This window comes from Onychostoma macrolepis, chromosome 19 (genome assembly GCF_012432095.1).
Source record: "Onychostoma macrolepis isolate SWU-2019 chromosome 19, ASM1243209v1, whole genome shotgun sequence".
Classification (NCBI taxonomy): Eukaryota; Metazoa; Chordata; class Actinopteri; order Cypriniformes; family Cyprinidae; genus Onychostoma; species Onychostoma macrolepis.
The window spans coordinates 8,465,591-8,490,062 of NC_081173.1; the positions used below are offsets into that span (position 1 = coordinate 8,465,591).

Here is a 24,472-nt window from a genome sequence, read left to right on the forward strand (position 1 = left end):
TAAATCATTTATTGTACATTTATATTACATTCAAACCAACTTCATAAATATACACCAACCTTTTTTTCTTCTTCAGTAAAGCAGTGTCTCATTGTCTGTTTCAAGGCATCCTTATCAGATTTACACAAAGAAAACAAAGTATTCTTTTCCACTGGTTATTGGTTGAATTTAATATTTGGATCAGTGTGTCCATTAGACTTCTTTCCACGTGTCTTCCAAAGCCAAAAGTTGGTCCTCGATGTTTTTCAGCTCCTGCTCCATAGCTGCAATCTGGTTATTTCAGAACACAATAAATGTATTCAAGCTCCTTCAGCTTCTGAAATATATCACTCTATTGACAAGAATGACGCTTTATGATGGGATATACAGAATGAGGAATATGCAGTGCATTCATAAACATTTCAATCCACATAAGTACATGTGGATAATCTGGAGAACTTTAATAACACAAAATAAATAATGAGGTTTTCTACTGAAAATGAAATTACATTAGCGTATGAAAGCATTGTGCAATGAGGCATGCAAGCACGCTTAATGCATTTTGAGTAACATGGGAATAAATATGGGAGACTCGCTAGTATGTAAATCTGGTTTTCAAATTTCTTTCTCTGTCACATCTCACAGGGGAGCACGGGAACCAGGAACGAGAAGACGAGGAATTAGCAACACGGGAGTTTAATATATAGACAGGAACACAGATCACAGGTAGGGTAGACACTTACGTAGACACTTAGGTTGACGTACAAAGACCGACCAACACTAACTGAAAGGACTGGGGTTTATAAAGACAAGACAATCAAGGAACTAAGGAGACACACCTGGAATCAAATTAACCAATCAAGGGAGACAGAAACTAGGTCACAGGGCACACATGGGGAGCAAAACACACACAAGACAGTCCAGGGACGTGACATTACTCCCTCCCGGAAGGTGCGCCTCGCACCGTGGAACAACAGAGGGGGAAACGGGTGGGAACCATGGCGAAGGCTCAGGAGGAGGACGGACCACCGGGAGGAGGTCGGCAGACAGAGACCAGGGAGGCAACGAAGGAGGGAGGAGCCAGGAAGAGACAGGAGGGACCCGGAGCAGGAGGAGCCTGGCGGACCCAGGCCACAGCCATGATGATGGCCCACGGTGGAGCCGACGGAGGGAGGAGCCATGGAGGAGGAATGGCCTCCGACTCCAGGGGCCGACCAACGGCGGCGGAGCAGGTGGTGGAGGAGCCCGAGGCGGAGACGGAGAGCCGACGAGCCAGGGAATGCCGAGGATCCGGGGCTAAGGTGGAGCAGAGTGCTCTGGCGACCGAGGCGGGCGGAGCTCGGAGATCCGCGGGCGGAGCCGGAGCGACTGAGGACCAAGGTGGAGCTGGCGGGAGGAAGGAGCCCAACTGAGCCGGTGGGACGGAGCGACGAGGTGCAGCCGGAGGAGCGGAGTCCTGAGGCGATGGCGGGTCGACGCCCGACCAAGGCGGAGCCGGAGGGACGAGGGAGCCTGGTGGAGCTGGAGGATCGACGGGTGACGGTGGAGGCGAGGGAGCTAGGAGCCGAGGTGGAGCCGCTGGGTCAACGGGCCGAGGCAGAGTCCGGGCCGAGGAGGTTGGAGGCGGAGGTGAGGGATACTCCAGCCCCGGCGATGCTGGAGGATGGCAGTCCTGTGGGGCTCGCACCGTATTGATGGTGGGCTGAGGGCGAGCAGAGGGGCTGCCAGACGACAGCGGTGGAGGAGGCAGGAGCGGGTGGGAGGGTGGGCATTTGCGAGGGGCCGGCACTGGGGGGCGCTCTTGAAGCGCGGACACTTGGGGGCGCTCTGGCAGCGCGGAGACAGGGAGACGCTCTTGCAGCGCGGAGACAGGGAGGCGCTCTCTTGGTGTAGGCACTGGGGGGCGCTCGGGAAGCGCTGTGCTGGACGGAACCAGCGGAGACTCTTGGGAGCGCCTTCTTGGCGCAGGCACTGGGGCGCTGAAGCGCTGTGCTGGACGGAACCAGCGGAGACTCTGGGAGCGCCTTCGTGGCGCAGGCACTGGGGCGCTGAAGCGCTGTGCTGGACGGAACCAGCGGAGACTCTTGGGAGCGCCTTCTTGGCGCAGGCACTGGGGCGCTCTGAAGCGCTGTGCTGGACGGAACCAGCGGAGACTCTTGGGAGCGCCTTCTTGGCGCAGGCACTGGGGGGCGCTCTGGAAGCGCTGTGCTGGACGGAACCAGCGGAGACTCTGGGAGCGCCTTCTTGGCGCAGGCACTGGGGCGCTCTGAAGCGCTGTGCTGGACGGAACCAGCGGAGACTCTTGGGAGCGCCTTCTGGCGCAGGCACTGGGGCGCCGAGCGCTGTGCTGGACGGAACCAGCGGAGACTCTTGGGAGCGCCTTCTTGGCGCAGGCACTGGGGCGCTGAAGCGCTGTGCTGGACGGAACCAGCGGAGACTCTAGAGGGCTCTTGCGAGGGCAGGCACTGGCGGGCTCTTGCGAGGGCAGGCACTGGCGGGCTCTGCGAGGGGCCGGCTCTGGTGGGCTTGCCATACTCTCTGCCGGCGGCTTGCCATACTCTCTGCCGCGGGCTTGCCATACTCTCTGCCGGCGGGCTTGCCATACTCTCTGCGGCGGGCTTGCCATACTCTCTGCGGCGGGCTTGCCATACTCTCTGCCGGCGGCTTGCCATACTCTCTGCCGGCGGGCTTGCCATACTCTCTGCCGGCGGGTTTTCCTGGACCGCGAACGGCGGCTGGTGAAGGGAAACGTTGACCTCCAGATCCGCTTTCCCAGTCCAGTAAATCCTCCTCCATGTCCAGCAGCCCCAGATAGATGATCAGCTCATCCTCAGCCGTGATGCAGGGGCGGAGCTCCACTCCGCTCACACCGCCCACGGTTGGCTCCTCGCGATGGGCACCGCCGCCGCTCGCACCTGATCTGACGTGTTGGGCTCAACTTCCGGGCGATCTTCCGCTCAGTCGCTCGGCTTCGCGCTGGCTCGTAGATCGCGGGCGGGAATGGCTCTCCGTCATCGGTGGGCTCGGGCTGATGCTCCGCATCGCTGGGAGTTGGTGGGCTGGGCTCTGGGTCTGGAGTGGATCTGGCGAGATCATCCTCGGAAGAGACGGTGAGGGTGATCCGTTTCTCACCAGAATCCACTCCACGGCGGCGAAATCCTCTCGAGGACCATCCTCGGACGACAGCGCTCTGCACGCGGTGTTCAGACTTGCGTTGTAGAATGAGCAGGCGTGCCGTCCGGGTAGCTGGTGTCATTAGCTATCATCAGGAATAGTCTGGTGTGGTCCTCGAGAGATCGTTCCCCCTGCTCCAGCAGGAGGAGGAGGAATTCGGGCCGAACATAGGGATCCATAGATGCACAACGGAAAGAAAAAACACTGGGTAAAAACGGAAACAAAACGGAGGGTACAAACACGGAGGTTACTGTATAGGTCGGTCTTTCTGTCACATCTCACAGGGGAGCACGGGAACCAGGAACGAGAAGACGAGGAATTAGCAACACGGGAGTTTAATATATAGACAGGAACACAGATCACAGGTAGGGTAGACACTTACGTAGACACTTAGGTTGACGTACAAAGACCGACCAACACTAACTGAAAGGACTGGGGTTTATAAAGACAAGACAATCAAGGAACTAAGGAGACACACCTGGAATCAAATTAAACAATCAAGGGGAGACAGAAACTAGGTCACAGGGCACACATGGGGAGCAAAACACACACAAGACAGTCCAGGGACGTGACATTCTCATGGATGGGAGGGTGAATCTCACAAAGAAATGTCCATCTTATATTTCACATAACAATCAAAAAACAAATGAAGCCTATTTTTGGGCGCAATGCACTATCATGTTATCACTATATAATATGTGCTATATAAATGCATTCATTCATTCACTGTTATCATCATAATTGAACACATGTTTCTTCACAATTGACAATTGTCATTAGTGCAATGCAATATATATTCTCATTAGTGGGGGAATTCATCATATACATCACACACACTTTTTTTTTTTTTTTTGTATCACAATTTGGTGGAGGAAATAGAGTAACAATGCAAAATAAATAAATAAATAAAAGTCAATGGTCCTAAAATAGGCTTCATTTTCTTCACTCAAAATATATTTTCCAATCGAACATTATTTAATTTTGGGTGAAATGTGATATTTACAGCTTTAGTGAAGTACAGCTGCCCATTCTCCTCTGTACTCACCTTATTGTCTGTCTCTTGTCTGACTCTATTAGGTACTTTTTCTGCATAGTTGGGCGTCTGAGTGCGAGCGAGGGCTTGTTTGAGTTTGGAGGCCAGCTTTTCTCTGCGCTGAGAGAGGAGAGCTCTCTGTTTGTCAGCATTAATACCATTCTGAAGGTTGACGGAGAGAGAGAAAGAGCCATCAGCAGTCTATATATATATATAGACCCATCGTTACTGTAGAAAGGAGAATCTTACTCTGCATTACCTGAACGCTGAGATGCAAGCAGATGGAGTGATCCACCACCCCTACAGCACTGGCCTTAGGTGGAGGAGGAGAGTCGGTGAAACCTGCCTCTGGACAGTGTAGATGAAGCGCTGAGATCCGGCCCAGCGTGCAGACAGCTGATCTGAAGCGCAGAAGAGTCTCAGCCTGATCCGGTGCACACACTGCCCACACTGCAACAACACAACTATTACACATCACGATGAAGGATTTCATTTACTATATACATATGCTACTATAATAACTGCATCAAAAGGAAATATTGGTTTCCAGGGTCTTCTGTGTGGTTGCTAAGGTGTTCTGGGTGGATGTTAGGGCCAGGTGGTTTCTTACGTGCCCAAGTCGCTAAACATTTGTTGTAGAATATTTACTCAGACATTGTTAGCAAATTTCAAATTTAATTACAAAGGAAATAGCAAATAATACTTTGAGTTTAAATAATAATAAAACGTTTTTTTGTTTGTTTTGTTTACAACTTTCAAAAATTAGTTTTTACAGTGAAGACGGTTATGTTTATGGACTTTTATCACGTTTTATTGTTTGGTAGGCAAAATCAAGCCTGATTGCTTAGAAAAACCCCTCAACAAGCTGCACAGTTCAAAGTATCATTCATGTCTGTTGCACAAATGTTGCGAAACAATAATTCAAACGCCAAGTATCAGAGTTTAAACTGTAAAAAGTGGTTTTCATTCATTGAAATAAAGCTGAAATAATCAAAAATATTAAATTAAAACCTAAACTTAGAAAAGTGAAAAAAAAGTAGAAAAAAAAAGTTTTAAGTTGAAGTAATAAAACTGACATGGAAATAAAAAAAATAAATAAACAGACATATATATATATATATATAAAAAAAATGTAGAATTATAATAAAAACGACAAGAGTGCAACAAAGTTACTAAAACTTAACCCTAAACTAAAATGTAATCTGAAAACAGAGCTATTTTAGCATCACTGAGGTACTACTATTTACGTTATTTATTAATAATATAATATTAACTGTTATTTACTAATAGTTCAAATTAGTTTTCATTTTTATATTTTACGTTTTCATTTTAGGTAACGTTTTCATAATTTTGTTGTGTGTTGCCATTTTTATTCGCTTTTTAAAATATATCTATATAGATTTATATTTAATGTTTTTTTTCAATTAATTTTTATTAGTTAGTTTATTAGTTTAATTAATTTTATTAATTATAATTATAGAATTTAGTCAATTAAATGTTTTTTAATTTAATGTTTTGTTATTTTAGTACATCTTGTTAAACTAAATGAATACAAGAAATATTTCCCTGGGAAAGCTGAAACAAGTTTTTTTTTTTTTTTTACATTTATTTTAAGTAATAAAAATGTTTATGTTTTAGTTAACATTCCTGACTGAAAACATGAAAGCCGATTCAAAGTATTAATAAATACTATAATAGTACTGTATATAAATAATATTTGAACACTGCAACACTAAACATTGCAAGTATGAGCTATTGTAGTAGTGATACGTGCCTTAGCAAACACAACTAATATCCAAAACATTAGCACCAAGTCAACTAAATCTTGAGGTTCTCTCACAGTCAGGTCTTTCCTTCGTCAGCTGGCACTGGGCCCTCAGTAACCTCGCCACTCTGACCACTTCCTGTACTAAAGAGAAGTCGGCCTCCTCCTTAGAAAAACACCAGTGCTCCTGAGGTGAAAAGGAGATGGAAAAGAGTTGTTTTGTGACGTACATAGAGCTGCATGTTATCGGGTAGTGTTTGGTTTTGTTTCTGACCAGCTGTGAGGTCTTTGGGTAGGGCTGCACACACAGACTGCGGGATGTCCCGTCAGAGTCAGCGTAGGGCAGGAGTCTCTGCCACAGCTCCTCCGTGAGGAACGGCATAAAGGGCGAGAGGAGCGCGAGAGAGATGGACACGCTGTGATACAACACAGACACAGCCACCTGCCTTTCTCCAGCTCTCTGTTCCTCACTACCAGAGCCTTCACCTTTCAACACCGGCTTGATGCTTTCCTGAAGAAGAGGAACAGAAGACGACAGTTCATCAATCAGTGACTGGAAGATCCATCAGTATCATGATGACAGATCATACTCACCAGGTAGACGTCACACAGACTGTGGAGCCAGTAAGAGTGCAGTGCAGACGTGACTGTGTGGAGCTCGTAGCTCTCAAAACCCTTCTCACACAGCTGCACTGTGCTGTACAGACGCGAACAGATCCACCTGTCCATGCTGGATAGAGGATAGGTCTGAAAGACAAAGTCAGAAATACATTAAAGCAACTGTATGCAAGTTTGTTTACCTTGAAATATCAGTAATATCAGTCGAAATCCTTCTAATGGTACACAGACTTATAATAACATAAATGGCTCCCCTCAAACTGTTGACCCTCAGCAGGGTTGCCAAGTCCACAGTTTTAACCATTGAACTGGGATATTTTTAAACTGTTTTCGTAGGTTGACATTTTCCATACAGGTTTAAGGTGTGATATAGTGCATACGTTATATCTGACTGTAATGCTTGCATTGAAACATTTTACTCATTTTATATTCTTCCAATGAAAAAAACTTTTCTAAACAGAGTGAGGAGATTTTTGTGAAGAAGCGGTACTGGTAGGAAGCCTTTGAGCTTCTGTAAGTTTCTTTGTGAAATGAGACTTATGGTTACTATCAAGTTGAAAGTGTGTATAATAATGCATAACAGACACTGTAAACTATGTATTTTAGGTATGAGTGAGAGGCATATTTTGATATTTGGGCTGCACTGTAAAACATTAATCCGTAAAATAACAGAAAAAGTACTGGCAGCTCATTGCACATGACATTATCCATTAATTTTATTAATTTTAGACATTTCTGTTAACTCTAAAACACAATGCAATGAAGTGAAGAAAATCCCAAATACTGGTAAATCTGTAAATAAATAAATACGAAAATATTCCTTCAAATTGTACAGTATATTGTGCCCTATTTTTACAGATTTTTTTTAGAGTGTAGTTTTGACTGGCAACTGAGCTAGTTTTCTTACACAGATCTGGCAACCCAGGTTCTAAAAATAAATATCAGTTTGTTATATTTATCAATGCTTATATTTAGAGAGCAATGTGACTAATAGTTATTATACAGCTTGTCTAAACATTTGATCACATCTGACAGAATTTTTGCTACGGTTTAAAAATTAGTTTTTAAAAGTCTCAAGCTCACCAAGCTGCATTTATTTGATCAAAAATACAGTAAAAACAGTAATATTGTGAAATAATATAACAGTTTAAAATAATGATTTTCCATTTGAATATATTTTAAAATATAATTTATTTCTGTAATGCAAAGCTGAATTTTCAGCACAATTACTCCAGTCTTCAGTGTCACACGATCCTTCAGAAATCACTCTAATATGCTGATTTGCTTCTCAAAAGAAAAAAAAAAAATTAATTAAAATTTATTATTATTAATGTTGTGCTATTTTTGCGAAAACAGTGATACATTTTTTTTTTTTTTAGGATTCTTTGATGAATAGAAAGTTCAAAAGAACAGCATTTATCTAAAAACTAAATATTTTGTAACATCATAAATGTATTTACTGTCACTTTTGATCCATTTAATGTGTCCATGCTAAATATTAATTTCTTTAAACCCCAAACCTTTGAATGACCAAAAAATAAAAAAATAAAAAATAAATTAAAAAAATCACAACAAATAAGGCATAGAGCAAACTGCTGAAATTAAAGAATCATTTCATACAACATTTTATATTTAAAAATTATATAATTATTTTACTTTTCCTTTCCTTACTTAAAAATATTTGAAGCAGGCTGCCAGTATATCTAGTAACTGACACAAGCACACTGTGAAACTAAGGCAGCAAACGCAGTTATCAACTGATGGGAGACATCACCTTTCAAATTGATTTTCTGCCATTTGGTCCTACAAGTCATTTGCACTTCTTTTATGATTTAATCTCATTACAGCAAACAAAAGGCAATGTGAAACAGCATGGTGCCAATGCAGGACAAAATACAGCACAAGATAAAGTGTGTACTGCATTTCAACCCAGCTGCAGAGGGAAAGGGGGAAGATCATTAAATCATGTCAGCATCATGCAGATCAGCTCTCACACTGTATCACCCAGCGAGCAGCATTCGTCTGGGCTGTTTTATTGATTTAATGAAGAGATATTGGCTGCCGTACCTCTGCTAATGATGTTGGTAAACTTGCATCATGCAGCGTGGCGAGGGTGAAGCGCACTGTCTGCCACATCTTATTACAGAAATGTCTACAGCTCAGCACATGAGACACAGACAGGCTGATGTCCTCTCCTGAGACAGGGTTCGAACAGAACGTCAGCAGAGGGAGTGAGGAACTCTGGGTAAAGCTGATGGTAAGGTTTGATTACAGCACTCAGTAATGAGGGTGACTTACCCTGGGCTTTATAAGAGCAGAGCGCAAACCTCAAAGCGTCTGTCCCGCACTCAGGAATCCCTTTAGGGAAATCTTTCTTCTGCAGGAAGGACACAGGAAATGAGGTGAACTTGTTCATTTGGGAAGGACTGGATCACAGGAATGAAGCGAACCTCGTACTGACCTGTGCTTCCATGGCAACCATGCTTTCCCTCTGATCCAAGTTTCCTTCTCTAACTTTCTCTTGAAGTCTCTACAGAGATTAAATCGGAATGTGACTGACAGGAAGATGAAGTCATCGTGACAAAGTGCTGATTAGAAGATTAGCCGTTTCATATATTCAGATTTCACCGCGGATCGGCTGAGTGGAGTCAGTTCTGCCCTGAGGCCTGGATATCTTGACTGATAGATGTTCATCGCCAGCTGTACAAAGTCTTGTTATATTCATTAATATGTCTGAATTATTTCTTTTATTAATATACTGAGGATTTAGTATTTGTAGGAACTAAAAAGGGAATGGAGTAAAAAAAAAAAGAGTCATAGAAAGGACAACATTTTCTCCAAATATATTCCAGTGTTATTTTATATACACTTGTGTAGTATTTATTAATATTTTAAATTAGATTTTATTTTTACCCTATCAGTTTCTATTTTAATTTTACAGTATTTTGTGATTTTTATTTTTTTCATATTTCTATTTAGCATTTAATTTGATTTTATTTTTAGTAATTTTAGTGCTTCATTTTAAACTTACTTTATTTTAATTATGTGCCAATGCAACATTTCTAATTCTTTTTATGTTTTCATTAAATATTTATATTTTATTTTCATTTCAGATTTATTTTAATGAACAAAAATGATTTTTAATAGTTTTAGTTAATAATAACAAAACTGGTCCACAAAATCTGTAGATTAAAACAACAACTAAAGACTAAAATAATTTGTTTGCTACAAATTAAATTAAGAAATCACAACTTTATATACAATATGAAAATCTATATTAATTCTGAGCTTTGCATTTATATTAAAGATTTTAAAGACAAAGTATTAAGTATTTAAGTATTTGTAAAGATTAACTTTAAGTGAGTGTTAGATGATGGCAAATGTAACAAATGTAAAAGTATAGAGTGTGCACAATTAAATATCCAATATTTGACAACAATTACTGATAAATTAAAACGATCTCTAATATTGGTCCATATGTACTGGGCTTCACCACTATTAGCTTTAAAACATGGACCAAATATATGGATGACTCATCGCTTCGATTTTTGTCCAATCAAATATGAGAATGAGAAAGCCCCCCCACTAACACCACCTACAATCGACTAGCAATATCAAGTAGCAAATTATGGTCACTGCTGTGGCGTAAACTAAAGGCTATTGGCTATTAAAAATGAAGACAAGCTCTTTGATTGGCCCCACCCCAATATCTAGTTTCAGTAGTAAAACAAACAGAGCAATTCTAAGAGGGTCCTCGTTCCATTGGTGCTCAAGCCCTAAATATGTCAAAACCACATCAATTTCATGGTATCTTCATGTTTTGTACTAGGTTGGAACAGGTCTTAAGTCTGAGAGTGTGTATGTGTCTGTACCTCCAAAGAAACCCCTGAGATGACATCAAGAGGGTCAATGACATTTCCTAAAGATTTACTCATCTTCCGCCCATATTTATCTCTCACCAGAGAGTGAAAGAGCACCTGTTTGACACAGTGATGGAGCAGAGAGAGAAAGAGCAATAAAAGAGTCAGAGCTGCACAAAACAGAGACATTTTGATGGCAAAACAGACGGTAACATTTCTCAGTGACATTTTGGATAATTTTGGTATATGACGCACACCGCAATATAAATTTTCAGTTCCTGCCAACCTTACGATATGGCATTTAGAGTTATGAGCTCAGCAATAAGCCATCGACCCAACCTGTTTAAAGGGCAGCTGGCCTGTCAACTCTCTGCCCAGCATCACCATCCTGGCCACCCAAAAGAAGATGAGGTCACTTCCTGTTTCCAGAATGGAATTGGGGTAGAACTGTTTCAAGTCTTCTGTCTGAGGATAGAGATTGAGATCAAAGCAGGTTCATTCAACATGTCAATACACTAGACTTTCTTTATTGTTGTTTTGTCTGGTTTCTTTCATGAGTTCATGATGTTGAAAGAAAAATGGACTTTAAAAATGAAGAACCTGCTGAGGCCAGCCGAGCATTGCGAACGGGAAGAGACCAGAAGAGAACCAAGTATCAAGCACATCTGGGTCTGAAACAAACATTTAAAAAAGTCAGAATTCAGTGCTACAGTAACGCCGTGAACAGCCTGCATTATTGAACTACATTACTTGCTAAAATCAGTTTTCTTCTGATTATTATTAATAATAAATAGTTACCAGGGGCTGTTAAGACACACTGACAAAAGAAGTGCCATAAAAGTATCATAAGAGCAGCCCAAATTCACATCTTCTTCATTATTAAACTGAGAATTCTTAACTTTTTAAGACTTTGGTATGTAGTAGGTTGTATATTTGGATTTATTTTCATTTTTGTATGTTGAACTATTTGATGTGTTTACGTGAGTCTTATGCTGATCACTGGCTGTGTCATTTGAAATCCAAGGCAAATTTCCCTAAAAAGTATATTCTATTCTATACATTCTGAAAACATAACAGCTTTGTGTGAAGAACCAACCAACGTTTGAACACTCTCAAATCTCATTCAAGTGATTTGACTTTGAATAAGTGCATATTCGTTAGGAGTCATTATTAGCTGCACACAAAGATTTTTACACAAAGCTGTCAAAGGTGTGTATAAAGCAGCGTTTATAATTATAATTAAGCGTAATTTTGGTGACAGTCATTGGTCAACATTCACCTTCTTTTTGAAAGAAATATATTAAATGATGCACTACTGTTTAAAAGGTTTTGCAGTCAGTACATTTTTTTGTGGAAAGAAATTTTATTCAGCAAGGATGCATTAAATTGAACAAAAGTGATAGTGAAGACTTTTATAATGTTTCAAGACTGTACAGTATCACAGTTTTCACAAAGGTATTAATTAAGACAACTGTTTTCCACATTGATAATAATAGTAATAATAATAATAAATGTTTCTTGAGCAGCAAATTGGCATATTAGACTGATTTCTGAAGGATCATGTGGCACTGAAGCCTGGAGTAATGATGCTGGAAATTCAGCTTTTCATCACAGTAATTAAAGGGAAAGTTTACCCAAAAAAATGGAAATTACTCCATGATTTACCAACCCTTTTTTCTTTCAGACGAATGCAATTGGAAATATATTAAAAAATGTCCTGGCTCTTCCAAGTTTTATAATGGCAGTGAATGGTGGTCAAGATTTTGAAGCACAAAAAAGTGCGCCCATCCATCATGAAAAAGTGCTCCACATGGCTTTGGGGGTTTAATAAAGGCTTTCTGACATGAATCGATGTGTTTGTGCAAAAAAAGTTTTAAATATGGGTATTTTTCTAACACAAACGCATCGATTCGCTTCAGAAGGCCTTTATTAACCCCCTGGAGCTGTGTGGAGGATTTTTTTATGATGGATGGATGCACTTCATTCATTGGACTTCAGAATCTAGGGTAACCATACGTCCTCTTTTCCCCGAACATGTCCTCTTTTTGGACCTAAAAAAAAAGTGTCCGGCCGGGATTTCTAAATCGCCCAAAATGTCCAGGATTCAGCTTTTGCTTTCTACAGTCACCATTCATTGTGTGCGTTTTTGTATTAAAGCCCTGCACACCGTTTTCTTAATCCCGCTCCTGCTGAATTTCTGGCCTGCTCCCGCAAACTTTCTAATATTGAATAAAATTTTCGCACATCAGGGAGCCGCTATCAATATGCAGAGTATTTAAATCACTTTGGATGCAGGGTTGCCAAATCCACATTTTTTTGCACGGAATGGAGCTGATTTTAAACTGTTGCGGAGGGTTGATTTTCTCCCGTGGGTTAAAGGTTTGAAATATTGCATAAATTACATTTGACTGAAACGCTTGTATTGAAACATTTTGCATTCTGCCTATGATAAAACTGTGGTAGATGTTAAGTTTTGTGAAGGATGGCCAGTGAAAGCCTTTTAGCTGTTTTTATGATCTGCGGTGTAAAATATGTATTTTAGGTATGGAAATGACATATTTTGAGTTTTGATATTTGGGATATGTTCATTGCGCTACTTTGGAGGCTACTTTAACTAGGATGGCTTGAGGGTGAGTAAATGAGTTAATTTCCATTTTTAAGGTGTACTATCCTTTAATTATATTTTAAAACGCATTAAAACAGAAATATTTCACAGTATTATAGTTTTATATTTGATGTACTTTAATCAAATAAATGCTGCTTCGGTAAACATAAAATTGTTTATGTTTTCAAAAACATTACAAAATCTTACCAACCCTAAAGATTTGAACAGTAGTGTAGATTATGAGTATTAATCATTGAAAAGTGTGATTGATGTGAACTCTCACCCTGTGTGAGTGTGATGGCATCAGGATTCACTCCAAACTTCACGGCGGCACGTTGTCGGGCCTCTGCAGCACTTCTGCCCCAAACCCACTGCTCCTGCTCCAGACACAGCCAAGAACAGTCAATGCTTCAGTCAAAACCTCACTCAATATGATCAGGCTCAATTCATAAACACATTATGCTGTAGCAGGTACATTAAGGGTAATCTTTGGGCTACAAATATAGATTTCATGATAGTGCCAAACCTCTTCTGTGTACTTTGAGTTTTCCACTGTCACTCGATAGGCTGGTATCTGATGACCCCACCAAAGCTGTCTGGAAATACACCAATCGCTGCAAAGTGGAGATATACATGACATAAAATCTTATTCAAACATGTAATGGAAAGAATATTAACAGAAGTGTGGAATTGGTCAAACAAACAGAAAGACATGTAAATGACCCTAAATATAGCCTTGCATAAATAAAAAATAAATAATAAGGCTAACCTGATGTTGGACAGCCAGCTCTTCCACATTTTTGTGTAAAAGTGAGGAATTATCTGTAGATCTCCTTCTTCCACTGCCTAAAAAGAGCATTTACATGCATTTCAATACGTGAGCTAACAAACTCATTAAGCAGAATAATGAAATTTAAAAATGATGTTTAAAGAACAGTTTGTCCACTATCATTGATGAGTAACAGGAATATGTTTTCTAGTAAAGTGCTCGATGAGCCACACATTTGCTGTTGCTCGAGGGAGTATTGACAGATACAGTTAATAACACACATGCATGTCAACAAAACTGACATTAATTTAACCATTCACTGTAAATGTGCATGTATGCTTGATATGCAATTTAAAACAGCAGTTTTTCATTGTGATAAAATTGAAATATAATTTATTCCTGTGATCAAAGCTGAATTTTCAGCATCATTACTCCAGTCTTCAGTGTCACATGATCATTCAGAAATCATAATAATATGCTGAACCGCTGCTCAAAAAACATTTCTGAGTATTATCAATGCTGAAAACATTTTGAGTGAAATAACTATGAGTAGTATATAAATAAGGTTTATTTATGAGCCTTATTGTAATTATGAGAAAGACAGAGTTGAAAAGTTGCATCCGTTTCACATACTGTGTGGTTTAGTCATAAACCATCGGCATAATTTGTATCTGATGCAACCACACATTTAAAACACGCTCACTCACTTGAACTGCTTTTCTGCCCATTTCCTGACAGCGCACGAACCACTGTTTCTTCAGCAACGGTTCAATGACATCTCCAGAACGACTATGTGGGAGGAATAAAAATCAAGATAGGACAAAAGGTCAAAGACTACTGGTATTTTTCAGTTGAAAGAACATGACAAAAATGTTTGAGAGGAACGGCCTGCCTGAGTACTCAAAAATGTAGGGAAATATAGCAGCTTGAAGTCTTCTTGAAATGAGAGGATGAGGAAATGTTTACTGCTTGTGGTCTGATATACAATCGCTTTACCTGCAGACTGGTAATGACATGGGATGATCCTTCTTGCCTCGTAACAGCTTCCTCTCCATCAGCGCAGTAATTACACGTTCCCTGGCATTAAATCGCTTAACACCCTGAGAGACAGAAACATTACATGCTGAATATCCATAGAAACATTCCTTTAAATATAGAGGATCTATATAAATGCCTTATATAGGTACCATTCAGTTGCTGCTTGCAATTAATTCTAATGCATATGATTTATACGTCAGCTGAAAGCTTTCCATTTATGTATGATTTGTTATGATAGGACAATATTTAGTCGAGATGCAACTATTTGAAAATCTGGAATCTGAGGGTGCAAAAAAATTACAAAATTTAGAAAATCGCCTTTAAAGTTGTCCAAATGAAGTTCTTAGCCATGCATATTACTAATCAGAAATTAAGTTTTGATATGTTTACAGTAGGAAATTTACAAAATATCTTCATGGAACATGACCTTTGGGTCTAACATGGTAACATGCTGGGTTTTTAGGGTTGCACACTGAGACCAGGATACCATGTTATATATGCTCTAACTTTCTAGACCGAGACTTCCCACCATGCGAGCAGGCTAAATGTGGATATATTGATCTCAGAGCCCTTTCATACTCTCTGTAGTTTCATGATGTTGAGATATTCCTACAGCTCGCTGACCTTCGGTAATACATACTGCTAATGCATATATAGAGGCCAACAGTACAGATGCTTTGACCTTTATAAAAGTCTTTCCACTGAGACAGACCTTCAGTATGTTCATCTCGGAGCCCTCTGACGCTCTGTAAAGTTTCACAATCTTACACCTCACGGACCCCTGTAATATATACATTTAGATGCCTGCAGTTTCTTTTTTATAAAAAAGTCTTTCCAGCAAGCTAAAGATTGAGAAATATTTCTCTCAGAGCCTCTTGACACTCAAAACTGAATGGGTTTCCTTGTGTGAGTAATACAAATCAATGTTGAGAACTAAAGGCCTGTTCACACCAAGGACGATAACTATAGGCCTATAGCTACAGGTATAAATCTAAAGTTTTAATAATCATTGTAATTCTATTCTGAGAATATGGAAATCCACACCACAACTATAACATAATGACACCGAGTAATAATATAGTTGAAATTAATTTCAAAACAATTTTTCCAACTGATGAACTATAAAAACAATGACAGCCAATCAGAATCCACCCAATTTTAAAGAGCTTGAGCATTTAAAGTGCACTTATAATAAACAAAACATTATCGTCCACTGGTGTGGATGCTTATATATTTATTAAACATGCCTTAAGTATTAAGTACTCTATTTTTGCTACAATTAGAAAAAGTCTCAAGTCAATGTTTTTAGGGGTTACAATCATTTTTAATCACTAAACAAGTTGGGAATTAAGAAACAAAATACTGATGTTAAAAAATTACTGAATTTATAACAGAAGTCTTTACCTGTATGTAGTACAACCCAAATTCCGGAAATGTTGGGACGTTTTTTGAATTTCAGACTTTCGATTTTAAGACTTCGAAATCACATGAGCCAATATTTTATTCACAGTAGAACATAGATAACATAACAAATGTTTAAACTGAGAAATTTTACAATTTTATGCACAAAAATTAGCTCATTTAAAATTTGAAGCCTGCTACAAGTCTCAAAATAGTTGGGACGGGGGCATGTTTACCATGGTGTAGCATCTCCTCTTCTTTTCAAAACAGTTTGAAGACTGCATCGAGGTTATGAGTTTCTGGAGATTTGGTGTTGGAATTTGGTCCCATTCTTGCCTGATATAGGTTTCCAGCTGCTGAAGAGTTCGTGGTTGTCTTTGGCATATTTTTCATTTAATGATGCGCTAAATTTCTCTATAGGTGAAAGATCTGGACTGCAGGCAGGACAATTCAGCACAATTTTGTGAAATACACAAGGCCATCCCTGAAATAGACGTTGTCTGGAGGGGAGCATATGTTGCTCTAAAACCTTTATATACCTTTCTGCATTCATAGTGCCTTCCAAAACATGCAAGCTGCCCATACTGTATGCAATTATGCACCCCCATACCATCAGAGATGCTGGCTTTTGAACTGAACGCTGATAACATGCTGGAAGGTCTCCCTTCTCTTTAGCCCGGAGGACACGGCATCCGTGATTTCCAACAAGAATGTCAAATTTAGACTCGTCTGACCCTAGAACACTTTTTCACTTTGAAATAGTCCATTTTAAATGAGCCTTGGCCCACAGGACATGACAGCGCTTCTGGACCATGTTCACATATGGCTTCCTTTTTGCATGATAGAGCTTTAGTTGGCATTATGTTTACCGACAGTGGTTTCTGGAAGTATTCCTGGGCCTATTTAGTAATGCCAATGAGAGAATCATGCCGATGAGTGATGCAGTGTCGTCTGAGGGCCCGAAGACCACGGGCATCCAACAAAGGTCTTCGGCCTTGTCCATTACACAAAGAGATCTCTCCAGTTTCTCTGAATCTTTTGATGATGTTATGCACTGTAGATGATGAGATTTGCAAAGCCTTTTTTTTTTGACGTTGAGGAACGTTGTTTTTAAAGTATTCCACAATATTTTTATGCACTCTTTCACAGATTGGAGAGCCTCTGCCCATCTTTACTTCTGAGAGACTCTGCCTCTCTAAGACATCCCTTTATAGCTAATCATGTTACAGACCTGATGTCATTTAACTTAATTAGTTGCTAGATGTTCTCCCAGCTGAATCTTTTCAAAATGTCTTGCTTTTTCAGTCCTTTGTTGCACCCGAGCCAACTTTTTTGAGACCTGTAGCAGGCATTGAATTTGAAATGAGCTCATTTAGTGGATAAAAGTGTAAAATTTCTCAGTTTAAACATTTGTTATGTTCTCTATGTTCTATTGTGAATAAAATATTGGCTCATGTGATTCGAAAGTCTTATTGATTTTCTTTAAACAAGAGATCGGTTTTGCTAATGAGTTTTTACAGGTTATGGTGGTCAGATTAAACCTTGACTGTGAAAGGTGAAGTGATAATAAAATGAATCAAAATCCTGAAGTGAACAATAATTGCTGCCATCCCAAATGATCACATGATCAATAATGTAGTAATGGTTATGTAATAATTGTAATAATCCCACTGAGGCCACACCTTCAAAAAGGTAAATTGTAAAGAATCTCTGTACCTCTAGCCATTGGCCGCAGTCTGAGGTCATGGTCCCATCTCCTCCAATCACAGTGAGGCGAGGGAGTGAATGTCTCTGAGAGAGCAGGAAGTCAGTGTGGTCATGAGCTGGTGTCACTTTAACAGCACCTATGATGGCAAAGTTGAAAGTCAGGAGCTGAGACTAAAGGCGCAGTCACAAATTTCACAAGCAAAAGATGTTCACCGTCTATTGTCAATAGTGCAGTGATGTATGAATCACAACTCACACAGAAGTCACTTTAAACCTTGACTCCACACTTTAAAACTTTCTGCAAATTTGCATGACCAACTTTAAATCAGTGCCAAATCTCTTAAAATCTATTTCGTCCTCACACAAAATTCCTGATCATGAATTCCAAATGCAATGACTGGATTTCGCCGCTGAACATTAATAAATGTTATGCACGATAAGGCTGCATTCTTAACTGATTTTTGAACAGTCAGGTCAAACTTTGTCCAATTTTGTACATTTTGTTCATTAAAATTATCTAAAATATATATTATATATTTTACATTTAAATATACATGTACATTTATTTATATATTTATTTATTAATAAATACAAATATAGAATCACAAATTTAGACCAGTGTCACAGGTTCATATGAACAGCCTCACAAAAAGAAAGAAAATGGAACACTGGCTTGCAGCGTAAAAAGTACACTAATTGTAATTTAACTTTTTTTTTTTTTTTTTACAATAAAAGATACCGTTATTTCCAACAGATAAAATTCATCATGCACAAATAAATGACATACCTGTGCCAAATGTCATATCCACCATAGAGTCAGTGACAATGGGCAATAAGCGCTCTGTGAATGGATGCCTGCAGTGTTTGCCATGAAAATCCTGATGAGAAAAGAATGAATATTGTGGGTAAAAGTGCTAGAACTACAGCTCTAGTTGTAACCAGAAAATATTCAGTCTTCTAGGTCACTTTAGCATAGTAGACATACTGCCTACTGCATACTAGATTTATCAAATGTAAATGAGTAGTAATATCCTATTCGAACACAAGTACAGTCATATCAAGTCATATCATAAGCACAGAGCAGACTACAAACAATCCATCTAAAAAAAAACAAAGTTGCGTTACTTTATATCGAGGGTCATCAGGATGAACAGCAATGGCCACGTCTCCCAGCATCGTCTCTGGACGCGTGGTTGAAACTGCAACCTCTCCTTCTAAAAAACAAATCACACCTTAGAACAAAAAAGGTAAAACAACATCTCGAGAAACAGAGCAAACTGAGAAGTCCACTCACCCTGTCCCTCCAGTGGATAAGCAAATGTAAGCATGATCCCAAACTCCACTTTCTGCTGATAACCGGGAACAGACAGAAGAGTCCTGCCAGACAGCTCCTTTGAGTCCACCTGAACACGTCAAATCATCAGTTAGTCTGTGGCCAGGTTGTTACACATGGACCGGCTCAGTGATGTACCTCTATGTCTGAGATGGCCGACTCTAACGCACAGCTCCAGTTGACCAGACCTTCAGAGCGATAGATGAGCCCGGAGTCACCCAGCCTGACAAAAGCCTCTGTCACAGCACTGCTGAAACCCTACAGGTAAAAAGAGGAAAAAAACAAAAACAAAAATATAGACAATCATTTTGCATGTTTAAAATAGATTTTGTTGATAATAGTTCCAGTTCTTTTATCATAATGGAAACCCTTATGAAAAAAGTGCTCAATTTTTATTGAATGTGCACTTGTAGTGTACTTCAAATCCTAAAAGTATGTTTAAAAAAAAAAAAAAAAAAACTGTAATTGCAGATATTATAATATTACTGAAATAAAAGCCCACTTAAGTGTAATTAAAGAGAGCACACTTCCATGACTAGGTTTCTTAACACACTTAAGTGCACTTTAATAATGTCAAATTAAATGTTTTACTTTGTTTCAATTTGTAATAACCTTTTGTCATGCTTTAAGAAGTACACTTATTACACTAACATACTAAAGCACACGTAAAGCACTAACTGTAGTGTGTTATTCAATATTACATTTAAAGTTAACATATTTTAATTTATTTGCACTAAATTGCAACTTCATCATTACAATTGTGTATTTACAAATATAAATACATAACATATGTTTCAATACAAATGACCATTACACTTTAATCATATTTCAAGTACAAAAGACATAATTATAAAATTACATATTAAGTGGACCAAAAAAGCACTCTAAATTTCAGCTAACTCCATTTTATATTAATTTTGAATAAACTTGAATATATTTTAATTTAAATGCAATTAACATGTAATTATGTGTCCAAAAGCATTAAAAAAAATAAACTTCAGTATGAACTGTTATTTACATGTTTGTATGTTAAAGTATAATTTTTTCAGAAGAGATTAATTGCATTCTGGCATACATTAACTAGATATCCTATTCATACAGAAAAATGCATACTGTGCATAGTGCACAGTATGAATATCATAGAAGAATGCTATTCCAAACAGCCCATGAGAAAACTGAGAAAAAAACTTTTAATTACCGGATCCATTGTAAAACAGGCTCTGTTCCAGTCAAGAGATGCACCAAGTTTTCTCAGCTGATGATAAATCTCATCCCCCTTTCTGAAAAATCATTAAAACAACAGAAAGGCAAACATTTGAGTTTAATTAAAAAAGAAAGCAGTCCTTACAGTTACCATATGGACATACCATAACATAACAGATACACTAGTAGCATATATAACCACTGCAAGGCTCTGAAAATAAGGAAAGCAAAGACTTACTCATTTTTCCATCTCCAGACCTGTTTGAGGAACTCCTCTCTACTGTAGTCCCGCCTGCACTTCCCCTGCTCCCTCATCAGCTTCCTCTCAACCACCGACTATCACACACAGAGACACATCACAGATCATTCTGAACAGAAACAGACACCTAAGCATCCCATTTTACCATTTAACAGAGATAAAGAGCTGGGATACCTGTGTTGCAATCCCAGCATGGTCGCAGCCGGGAACCCACAGCACCTTGTAGCCCTGCATCCGTCGCCTGAAAAAATGATATGATGAAATTGTCTTATCATCTTGGACTAAGAGTCCATCAAAATAGAGATATTTTATACATGTATTGCTAAGGCATGTAATGCTACAGAGTAATAATCAAAGAGTTTATTCAAATGGTACCAGCGAGCCAAAGCATCTTCTATAGCCACTGTCAGCGCATGTCCGAGATGTAAAGTGCCGGTCACATTCGGCGGTGGAATACATAAGGAGAAATATTTATCAACCGCATGGGGCTGTTTACTCTGAGGAAGAAGATAAAAAAAAACGGGTTTAAAAAATTATCTACTTACACTACTGGGGTCATGCTCAACAAGACTGCATGTATTAATACTAATAGAAATATTACTGCAATTTACAACAAGTGTCTTCTTTTGTAATATACAGAACCCCTTGCAGAATCTGTGAAAATGTGAATAATTTTAACAAAATAAGAGAGATCATACAAAATGCATACTTTTTATTTAGCATTGTCCTGAGTAAGATATTTTACATAAAAGATGTGCACTGATGCTCCAGAAGGAAGCATGATGCATTAAGAGCCGGGGGGTGAAAACTGTTTGAATTTGAAGATTAAGGTAAATTGTACTTATTTTGTCTTCCGGGAAACATACAAGTATCTTCTGTTGCTTCCGAAGGGCAGTACTAAATGGAAAAAAATTATATTTCAACAAAATAGGAAAAATTTGGACATCTTCATCCTGTTCAAAAGTTTTCTTAATGCATCGTGTTTCCTTCTGCAGCATCAGTGAATGTTTGAACCTTTTTAGTTGTGTTTGAATCCCTCAATTGTCCTCAGTGTGAAAAGATGGATCTCAAAATCATACAGTCACTGCTGGAAAGGGTTCAAATATGCAAAAGATGCTGGAAAACTGAAGAATCTGCAGGACATGGAGGATTTTTCTGAAGAACAGTGCTCAGTTTAACTGTTCAGAACAAACAAGGGACTCATGAACAACTATCACAAAACAAAAAACAGTCGTGGATCATCCAGGTAACCACACACAGTATTAAGAAGCACAACTTTTGAAGGGGGTTATTTGAATCATTTCAGCTATTTTTTTTTTGTCTTGTGGACTATATGTAAACATCTTTTATGTAAAATATCTTACTCAGGACAGTACTAAATAAAAAAAATAACATCCATTTTGTATGATCTCTCTTATTTTGTTAAAATGATTCACATTTTCACAGATTCTGCAAAGGGTTCCCAAACTTTCACATGCCACTGTATTTTAAAATGTAATTTATTTCTGTGATGCGAAGCTGAATTTTCAGCATCATTACTCCAGGCTTCAGTGTCACATGATCCTTCAGAAATCAGTCTAATATCCTGATTAGCTGCTCAAGAAACAATTCTTGTTTTGAAAAAAACTTCTTGTTTCTTGTGTTGAAAACAGTTGTGCTGCTTAATGTTTGTGGAAACTGTGATATGTCATTTTTCAGGATTCTTTGATGAATAGAAAGTTCAAAAGAACAGCATTTATTTGAAATAGAAATATTTAGTAACATTATAAATGTCTTTACTTTCACTTTAGACCAATTTAATGCATCCTTGCTTAATAAAAGAATTAATTTCTAATTAAAAAAAATATCTTACCGACCCCAGACTTTTGAACAATGGTCTATTTATGTAGTAACTGATGTCTTTATTAGTTTTTTTTTTTAAAACATATTTAGTTCAGTCATGAAATGGAAGCAGCATCTTTTTTGGATTAACATATTATTGAGAAAGACAAAAATAGGGTAGAGACAACTTATATCAAGCTGTAACTGCTCTCATACATGCTGCTCAGGACTGAAGAATCCCTGTTTCTCCCACCACTGATACCAGCCAAACTCCACATATTCCGGGCTGTAGGACTGTGGGAAGGGCAGTGTAGTGTCTAAAAGAGAGGACATTTGGAAGACATGGGAATACAGAGATTGCTGATAGGGATGTTAGCAGTAGACATCTATAGCAACTGCATTAGTCAGACACAATGAACCGCATCAATGGACAGAAACACAAGACAAAACAGGCAGAGGAAACACATTCTGTCACCTTTCTTCTCTCCAGGTACGAGTGCAGCAGTGTATGTTATTTTCTCTTTATCTGACCAGATTAGTCCAGGATCATTAACATCCTGCAAGGGTTAAAGACATGATAAGACGTTTATGGGTTTAAACCAAAGGAAACATTAGGTACCTATTTAGATATGTACAGTCTGTATGACCTACACTACTGAGTATGGCCTTCTCCTGTGCTTGTCTGCGTTTGGCTTTCTCCGCTTGTGTCCTGGGATGATGTGAAGGCTGTGTGCTAGATGAGCTTTGAGAGCAGAGTCTGCATCCCCATGTGCTCCAGGCCTTCTGAAGATCCCTGCTCCAGATTCTGGGTGACGCCACATGCACAGCCATCCACATGTCCTGAAATCTGGAGCGTTTCAGACTGAAACTAATGTGAAAAGACAAACAACAGTTTTTCTTTAAAAAAAAAAAAAAAAATGTAATAAAACTTTTTTTTTAATGATTTAATTTGCGCAAAACTTTAGTAATAAAACAAAACTTTTTTCTTTCTTTTTTTTTTTTTTAATGGTACCGAGGTGTTTTTGGTTTTCCTTGGAGTAAGTGTTGTTATTGTTAACTGAAACTAAAACTATTATGAAACTTACACTTAAACAAAAGGATAAATAGAAATACTTAAAAATTGTAAATAACTATCAGTTGAAAGACTTAAACTTAAAAAACTTTGAAATGTTCCCCTGGCAACTAACTGAAATATGTTTAGGTTGAAATACTTAAAATACTAAAACATTATATAGAAATAAAAATACATAAATAAAAATGACAAAAGCACATAATGAAATTACTATAACATAACTTTACTTAAACTATTTATACAAAAAATTATTCAAAATATTACTAATTACCATTGTAACATATAAATAATACTAAAATAACACTGCTTGGAGTACCATGTAAATGCAATGGAACATGAATATGGCAATCATTAAGAACAATGGTATAACAAAACAAAACAGTACATAAAATAAGAAACAATCGTGAAAATACAGGGTCAAATGTGTTTGGCAATGCTTAAAAGCAGTCAATGAAGGTTCGTGTTTTTAAAAATAAACGTTCTGCAATTTAATGAAACGCACATTTTACAGTATACACATCTAATCTTTTAATCAGAAAAAAAATGCTGCATATTAAAAGACACATAAAAAGGAATGAAAAGAAATGTACCTTCAGTGTGTGCTGTCACAGGGCGCAGACATATTGCGGATACGGCAGTGTTTTTTCCCACTAATATTTTTAGGTCTAAAATTCCATACGACTTAAAATGTTTTGAATAAAAACACATATGTTTTATTACAAGTTAAATTACACTGGACTTTTATAAGTTAAATTACACGGGATTATACCTCCTTCGCGTTATGCAAGTTCTCGTAGTGTCTGCTTGTTTCCTATCGGAACGTTTTTAAAGGAAC

The 24,472-nt window shown here is 38.6% G+C and overlaps 1 protein-coding gene across 1 annotated transcript; it reads right to left on the bottom strand.

Moving 5' to 3' along the window:
- On the bottom strand, nt 1-24,451 carry vars2 (valyl-tRNA synthetase 2, mitochondrial). Its single transcript, XM_058753485.1, has 31 exons — nt 24,407-24,451; nt 24,228-24,318; nt 23,217-23,433; nt 23,041-23,122; nt 22,782-22,882; nt 21,120-21,241; nt 20,919-20,985; nt 20,724-20,821; nt 20,481-20,562; nt 19,421-19,540; nt 19,244-19,352; nt 19,075-19,163; nt 18,737-18,827; nt 17,959-18,086; nt 14,800-14,903; nt 14,511-14,592; nt 13,804-13,880; nt 13,561-13,648; nt 13,318-13,411; nt 11,030-11,100; nt 10,769-10,894; nt 10,442-10,546; nt 9,031-9,099; nt 8,868-8,946; nt 8,637-8,764; nt 6,546-6,698; nt 6,226-6,462; nt 6,027-6,138; nt 4,446-4,636; nt 4,199-4,348; nt 1-270 (listed from the first exon to the last, which is right to left on the bottom strand). The coding sequence occupies exons 3-31, from the start codon at nt 23,400-23,402 to the stop codon at nt 193-195; spliced, it is 3,219 nt and encodes a 1,072-aa protein (XP_058609468.1). The 5' UTR covers nt 23,403-23,433; nt 24,228-24,318; nt 24,407-24,451; the 3' UTR covers nt 1-192.
- Between the last annotated feature and the right edge of the window lie 21 nt (nt 24,452-24,472).

Excerpts from the sequence above, each read along its gene's own strand:
- vars2 (XM_058753485.1), bottom strand. The coding sequence starts at position 23,402 with ATGTGGATGGCTGTGCATGTGGCGTCACCCAGAATCTGGAGCAGGGAT. Across the intron at positions 21,242-22,781 it reads TCTTCAGTCCTGAGCAGCAT|AGTAAACAGCCCCATGCGGT; the intron begins GTATGAGAGCAG and ends CTTCTTCCTCAG. Across the intron at positions 6,139-6,225 it reads ACCCAAAGACCTCACAGCTG|GAGCACTGGTGTTTTTCTAA; the intron begins GTCAGAAACAAA and ends TTTTCACCTCAG.